This window comes from Nannospalax galili, unplaced genomic scaffold, assembly GCF_000622305.1.
Source record: "Nannospalax galili isolate Female #2095 unplaced genomic scaffold, S.galili_v1.0 scaffold284, whole genome shotgun sequence".
Lineage (NCBI taxonomy): Eukaryota > Metazoa > Chordata > Mammalia > Rodentia > Spalacidae > Nannospalax > Nannospalax galili.
The window spans coordinates 6,756,130-6,764,027 of record NW_008354281.1 but is presented as its reverse complement, the minus strand read 5'-3'; the positions used below and the strand labels follow the sequence as shown (position 1 = coordinate 6,764,027).

The following is a 7,898-nucleotide window of genomic DNA, read 5'->3' as shown; positions in this document are numbered from 1 at the left end:
ACCTTATAGGGCAGTTTTTATGCTCGGGCTTGGTTAATCTATAGTTTCCTGGAAGGAGGGGGGAATAGCAGGTGGGAGTCAGGGCATGCCAGGGCGTGTTTAGGCATGTCTAAAGCAGCAGCCAAGCATTTTACAGAAGCTAAAAGAGCAATTAGTGGGGGTCTGGAGGGATTGGTGGGTAGCGGGTGAATGAAGAGGGTCTCAGGGTTCTACACCTTCAGGAGGAGAATGGAAGGGAGAAGGAAAAAAGCAACAAAGCCAGAGCCATGCTGGTTGAGAGTCTGCATGGCCCTCAGACACGTGGCAGAGAGAAGGAAGCTTTAATGAAAAAGTAAAGAAATACAAGGTGCTAGGGCAGCCCAAAGCATTAGGGAAAGCATGCTTAAAAAAGGGAAAAAGAAAAGGAGAGATTATGCTTTTCTGAAGAATTTTTTAAAAGTGGGCATCAGAAAAGCAGGCAGTCTTACACAGAGAGCCACGCCTGCAGTCTTTCCTGAAGCTCTGCACTAGGAGGCGGGATTCCAGGCAGTTCACTGTCTCATTAACACACTAGGTATTCCATCTATTTAGCATGACTTAAGGTGAACCCACCTTCCTAAGGGGCGGTCCTGTGACCATGTGGTTGACCAGTGAAACTGGGTTTCCAGCAGGGCGGTCCTGTGACCATGTGGTTGACCAGTGAAACTGGGTTTCCGGCAGATAGACTCGATTTTATTTTTGACCAATTAATCTTATGGGACTTTTTTGCCACTCTACCAGTGTTAAAGTACTGTGGGCAAGGTGCTTGCTATTTGTGCTTGCCTGCTTAGTTTCAAAGCAGGAGAGGATATACAGAAACATATGCTGGTACCTCTACTGTAATTCCTCTCTCTTCTGGAGTTTAATCTGTATAGTTTTTTAATTTTATCAAGAAACTATTTTTTCCTTGTAATTAAACCAAATCAAAGTTATTTCATGTTTGGGAATATTTGATATGTTCAATTAGAAAGTGGAATCTCCAGTTTTTTTAAGAAATTATGTAAACCCATTATCAAACCATATCCCACATATAAAGCAGACAAATAGACATCTCTTTTTAAACTTTTGGTTGATTGGGTCACTTGAGAAATTCTAATTTCTTCATCTCTATTAAAAAAAAAAATCCTTCCAGGTTTTATGGCATCTTATTTTGTAGATACAAAGAAAGGAAATTTTCTGATTAGAAGCTTAATCCTGGCCTGCTGAAAGGTTTCTTACATACCAAAAAGTTTGTCATGTTTACCTTGTGTTAAAGTATAAAGGCAGCTTGATTCTATTGAGAGAAAAGACTTTTGGCTTCAGCAGTTTATCAGTAGATTGATCTCTCTCCTAACCTGTGCTCCTCTTCTCTGTTCCTTCTCTTCCTTCCCCCATAGCAGAGCATATCCACCACCCCATGGGAGAGTCTTGGAATCTGACCGTTTTCTGTTGCCCTCCTTTTCTTCCCTTATTTTCCTGTCTTTGATAGCCACGCTTTTCCCCTGTATACCTGGTTTACTTTCAAGAAAATGTACTTTGGGGGCTGGTAAGATGACTCAGCAGTTAAGAGCTCATAGTGCTCTTGCAAAGGACCCAGGTTCAATTCCTAGCAACTGTATCAGGCAACTCACAGTGACCTGTAATTCCAGTTTAGAGAGACCCAACACCTCTGACTTCCCTGAACAATGGCATTTATGTGCATACATATACACACAAGCACACACACACAATTAAAAATTTTAAAAAGTCAACATACTTTTCTAATATGATCTATCAGCAGGTATTTCCACTCTTCACCTAGTATACTATGACAGAGTAAGTGCATTTCATAATGAAAATGATGCAAAAGTGCTTACTTAACAGGTGTTTCTATAGTGTGAAATATTCTCTGTCAAGGTCAAATGCTAGTTGTATTTGTTATATATACCTTCACATCAGTGTTAGTGTGACATTTTAGTAACGTAAAATTTTATTATATATAAGTTCAGGAATATATTTATTTCCCTTTACATCTTGGTCTTTCTATGACAGTGAATAAATATAGTTAATATTGCTAGGCTTGACCAGTTGCCATTAGAATTTATAGTAAGAAAATAGGATTTTAAGGCTGTTTGGTGGTACACACCTGTCATCCTAGTACTCAGGAAGCTGAAGCAGAAGGATCCTTAGTTGGGGCCAGCTTAAACTGTGTATCAAGTTACAGACCAGCCTGAGCTATACAGTAGACCTTGTCTCAAAAAAATATATATATATTATATATATTATATATAATATATATATATATTATATATATATGTGTGTGTGTAAGAGGGGAATATTTGTCCAATTTAACTCTGGTCTGAGAAGTGGCCTTTTTAAAAAGGAAGAGCTATAATATATAGAGAGAGAATAGGATTTTAAACACAATTAACTCATGAATCAGCCTTATCAATTCACTGAACTTTGAACTTTAGTACTGATTATACTTATGTTGTTTCCTGTTCTCTAGACTTTAGGGGTTTGGGATTTTAAATATTCTGTTGATATAGTGAAATCTCATGCAATAAGTTGGACAAGGCTAATTTGGGGGAGGTTATTTCTAGACAGGAAGAAACTACACATATTCTGGTAGATTGTAATCATTTTCCAGAAAAATTGAATACTCTTTAATAAAACTATAAATTCTCATACTCCAAATCCTAGGAAATTGTTTTCTTTAGAAACTCCTAATGAATAAATAATCATCAACAATATCAGTTGTCCTCTTTGATTTTTATACTTATTTGTTGAGAGTGGAAGTCAGAGGACAACTTGCAGGAGTTAGTTCTTTCTTACCATGTGGGTCCTGGAGGTTGAACTCGGGCTGTCAAGCCTTGCAGCAAGCACCTTTACCTACTGAGCCACCACTGGCTCCTACTTTCCTAAAGAGAGAAAGATTATGATGCACTTACATACTGGATGCTGCCATATAGTTTATAAAATGGATGTAGCTAATTGACATCGTCAATGTGAATAAACTGAAAAGATAATGTTGAGCTTAGGAAAGGAATTTATAGCATGATGTCATTTATATAAAGTTGAGGAGCTATGGAACTACTCTAATAATATATGGCTAGTAAATAAAATATACTTAGTGCCTGAGGAGAATAAAAATTCAATTTTTGATAATGAATACTTCTGAGAAGAAAGAAAAGGGAATAAGACCAGAAAGGCATCCCAACTGTAGCTGTAATGTTATATTGCTTTATTTTAAAAGATAGTAAGCAGGGGCTGGAGAGATGGCTCAGCAGTTAAGAGCACTGGCTGCTCTTGCAGAAGAGCCAAATTTAATTCCCAGTACCCACACGGTAGATCCAATGCCCTCTTCTGGTTTCCACTAGCACAACACTGGTACACTTATAACATGTAGGCAAAATGCTTGTACACGTAAAATTAAAATAATAATAAATAAATAATAAAATATTTTTTAAAAAGTATTAAGCATCTGGTGTTTCATTTTTGCTAAAGCTGGTAGACCTTAAGTATTTGTTTTAGATGAATATATTTTATTTTCTATTTATGTTTTTTTATATCTATGAGTGTTTTACCTGAGTGTATGTAAATGGACCACATGTGAGGCCAGAAGAGAGCATCAGATCCCCTGGAACTGGAGTTACAGATGGTGGTTAGCTACCATGTGGGTGCTGAGAACCTCTGCAATAGCAGCCAGTGCTCTTAACCACTGGCCATCTCTCCAGCCCCTTATTTTCTATTTTTAATTTTAGCCTAAGGTATATTTTAAATGCTTTCTCAGTGCTTTCAAACCATATAGAACCTTCAGAATACTGCTATTCTGAATGCAAAAGCATAACTGTCACTTCATAGGGGATAAGAGATAGTTTATTCTGGAGTCAAATATGAATGGCCATGGCCCAGGAACACAGATTCAGGTTACTCCAAATTCCATGTTCCAGTGTAGAAGCAGTTTTGTGAAGTTTTTATAGTAACAGAACAAAGAAAAGTCATAAATCAAGACACTGAAAAGTGTACAGTACACTGGTGGAAACATTAAGTAGGCAGATACAGGAAAAGAGAAATCTCAGCTATAGGCCTCACATGCTATCTGATGGCTATGGCAAAATAAAAACAGCCAGATTCTCAACATCCATTTTAGCCAAAAGGATACCTGAACTGCTCCAAGAACCTGTTCTTTCAGAATTCTTTCAGAACTGTGCTCTCAAAGGCCTTCTTTCTTTTATTGAAACAGTATATCCAGCATGAAATGGGGAAGTAAAAATTGAACCCTTATCTTATCAAAGGATTTTGTGCTTTCTGACCCCTACTAACTTAGAACAGCACCCATAAACAAAGCAGATGTATTAATTCAATCTGTTTTCAACATAAATGGGATGATGTATTAACTTCCAACAAATACTGTGCTTGCAGTGCTTGCTTGATATGCAAAACATGTACACACTTCTTGCATTGTTCCCGGCCAAAGGTAAAGAAGGGTTCAGGCTGTATGTTTAAGGTTACCAGAGGAGCTCACAGCCTAGTCAGCTTATTTACATTACCAGTAAATTAAGATAAGGTTAACTTTTGGTTGCAAGATTAAGTAAAAGTCATTTGCTCAGAGCATGTCCATATTGTAAAAGTCACTCCCACAAAACTTGTGCTTGCTTCATAAACAACCACAAGTTTTTAGTCACTTTCAAATCTTTCTACTCAACCCTGACCTAGAATCTATTTAGGTTTGTATGTCTTCTCAACAACTGAATTTAGCAAGGTAACATTTTGTAGTTGGAAAGCACAAGACAAAATAACAAAGTAGAAGATGGATCTGGGAGGAGTTAGGGGGTAAGAGGGTCATTATGAGAAAAATACATTTTATGCGTGTATGGAATTCTCAAAGAATTAAAAAAATAACAAAAAAATGATGACTTTGCATATTGAACTTTTTGTAATCTTTGCAGACTGCCGTACTGTGATGACACTGTTCCTGTAACACTTGAACCACACACAGAGCTTTTTGGTCCTCAGAAGAAAACAGAAGTCCAAAGAGACATTGGAGTTTGGTGTCCACAGCATCTTAAGACTTCTGGAGAACAAGGCTATAAGTTTTTGGGAAATGACCAGTGTGCCCCTCCGTGCCCCAACATGTATTTTAAAAGCAATGAGCTAGACTTTGCAAAAAGTTTCATTGGAATAGTTTCAATATTTTGTCTTTGTGCAACTCTGTTCACATTTCTTACTTTTTTAATTGATGTTAAAAGATTCAGATACCCAGAGAGACCAATTATCTATTACTCTGTCTGTTACAGCATCGTCTCTCTTATGTACTTTGTCGGATTTCTGTTAGGCAATAGCACAGCCTGCAATAAGGCAGATGAGAAGCTAGAGCTGAGCGATACGGTTGTTCTAGGATCTCATAATAAGGCTTGCAGTGTGGTGTTTATGTTTTTGTATTTTTTCACAATGGCTGGCACTGTGTGGTGGGTAATTCTGACTATTACTTGGTTCTTAGCTGCAGGAAGAAAGTGGAGTTGTGAAGCCATTGAACAAAAAGCAGTGTGGTTTCATGCTGTTGCCTGGGGAATTCCTGGTTTTCTGACTGTCATGCTGCTTGCTATGAACAAAGTTGAGGGAGACAACATTAGTGGTGTTTGCTTCGTCGGCCTTTATGACCTGGATGCTTCTCGCTACTTTGTCCTTTTGCCACTGTGCCTCTGTGTGTTTGTTGGGCTGTCTCTTCTTTTAGCTGGCATTATTTCCTTAAATCACGTTCGGCAAGTTATACAACATGATGGTCGGAACCAAGAGAAGCTAAAGAAATTTATGATTCGCATTGGAGTCTTCAGTGGCCTGTATCTGGTGCCCTTAGTGACACTTCTTGGTTGTTACATCTATGAGCTAGTGAACAGGATTGCCTGGGAGATAACCTGGGTTGCTGATCATTGTCATCAGTACCACATCCCATGTCCTTATCAGGTAAGAGCCATCATTTGGATTGTGCCACTGTTTCCCCCTTTTTTTCTTATTTTTGGTCTTTTTTGTCTTTTTGAGACAGGGTCTCCCTGCAGCCCTAGCTGTCTAGAACTCACTGTGTAGACTAAGCTGGTCTCGATCTTACAGAGATCCGCCTGCCTCTGCCTCCTGAGTGCTGGAATTAAAGGTATGTGCGACCATGCCTGGCCACTGTTTACTTTTAATTGAGGAAGTGTTCCTGGAAATGCTTGTAGTATTCATGGACAGAAAATGAGATTTCACATGAGAAAACCAACAGACACAGGGAGGAAAGTGTCCATTCTTCAAGTTGTAGCTCTAGTTACAATAACAAAGTGCTTCCTATAATTATTACTTAAACATCAAATTGAAAATATGTAAATTGGGTTGGGTTGTTAAAACAGATTAAAAGTAATGAAGAACAGACCTTATCACAGAGAAAAAAAGAGGCAACTTCTGAACTGGGAACTGTTTTTACTTCTTCAACTACCAGGAAAACCCCATATTTGAGTACAAATTTGTGCATAGCATATGCTTCTAAAAATATTATTTGATTTTTGCCCAACCCATCCTGTTATTCTTAAATGAGGAGAAGCACTCAATTGAAAATACACTTCATGTGTTTCTGATACCTTGATTAGAATAAGAATGTGGTTTTTAAGATTAAAACTGTAAATTTCTGAAAACATAAAAAGGATTTGTTCTCTTAAACATTTTAGTTTATTTTTAAAATACTTTTTTATTTTATTTTATGAGTATGAGTGTATTGCCTGCATGTATGTAAGTGTACCCTTGTCGTGCAATGCCTGCAGAGGTCAAAAAAGGATATTGAATCTCCTAGAACTGAGTTACAGATGGTTGTTAGGCACATGTGGGTGCTGGGACTTGAACTCGGGTCTTCTGTGAGAGCAGCTAGTGCTCTTAACTGCTGAGCCATCTCTCCAGCCCCTTAAAAATATTTTATTTATTTTTATTGTTTGTGTATGAGTGTTTTGCCTACATGCGAATAAATGTACCACATGCATGCAGTGTCCACAGAGGTCAGAAGAGGGCATTTGATCCCCTGGAACTGGAATACAGATAGTTGTTAGTCACCATGTGGGTGATGGGAACAGAACTTTGTAAGAGCAGCAGGTGCTCTTTACTACTGAGCCAACTCTCCAGCCCTATTACTTGAATTTTTAAATTAAAAAAAAAAAACTTTTAAAATAATTTTTGGCGGTATACAGTATGCCCTTGTACTAAAGAGACTGAGACAGGAGGATTGTCAAGTTTGAAACCAGCCTGGACAGCTTAGCAACAAAGACCCTGTCTCAAATAAGTTAAATACGTAAATATATAAATAAAATAAAATAGATTTTATCTGACTAGGGATATAGCTAAGTGTTAGAACACTTTCCTAGTATGCACAAGGCCTTGGGTTCTGTCTTAGCATGGCAAAAATAATAATAAGACAATGGTAATAAGAATAGATATTGTGCATTATTCTTAAATGTTGATATATGATATTGACTAACAATATTGAAAATGAGTGCTGTTGTTACAGTATATCAAAATTACATGCCAGGATATTTAACTCAGACATGCAACTTTGTTTCCTTTTTCCTCCCTCCCCTCCTTTATCTCCCTTCCTTTTTCCTTTCCATTCTCTTCAGCCCCTCCTAAAAAATTATTTTAAATAATAATAATAATAATCACTGCAGCATTATTTGCAATTGGAAGTAGGTTGGACATAGCCTAAATATCTTTAAATAGGGCAAATTGAATAACTTACAGTTCATCCACATAATAGAGTAAGTCTGTAAAAAGAAAGAAAAGCTCTATTTGTGCTTATATAGACTGGGCTCCCAGACATATTAGTAAGTGCAAAAAACAAGATATAATGCAAAATATTTAATATTTTTACACTTGAACATTTAAAAATAGTATTAGAAGATTTA

The 7,898-nt window shown here is 37.2% G+C and overlaps 1 protein-coding gene across 4 annotated transcripts in view; it reads left to right on the top strand.

Moving 5' to 3' along the window:
- The window catches only part of Fzd6 (frizzled class receptor 6), a 43,846-nt gene that overhangs the window by 30,456 nt on the left and 5,492 nt on the right, over positions 1 to 7,898 (top strand). For all 4 annotated transcript variants that reach the window (XM_029555207.1, XM_008851548.3, XM_017802803.2 and 1 more), the window contains one exon: positions 4,929 to 5,943. In XM_029555207.1, coding sequence (XP_029411067.1) covers positions 4,929 to 5,943 — 1,015 coding nt within the window. The remainder of the gene's footprint in view (positions 1 to 4,928; positions 5,944 to 7,898) is intronic.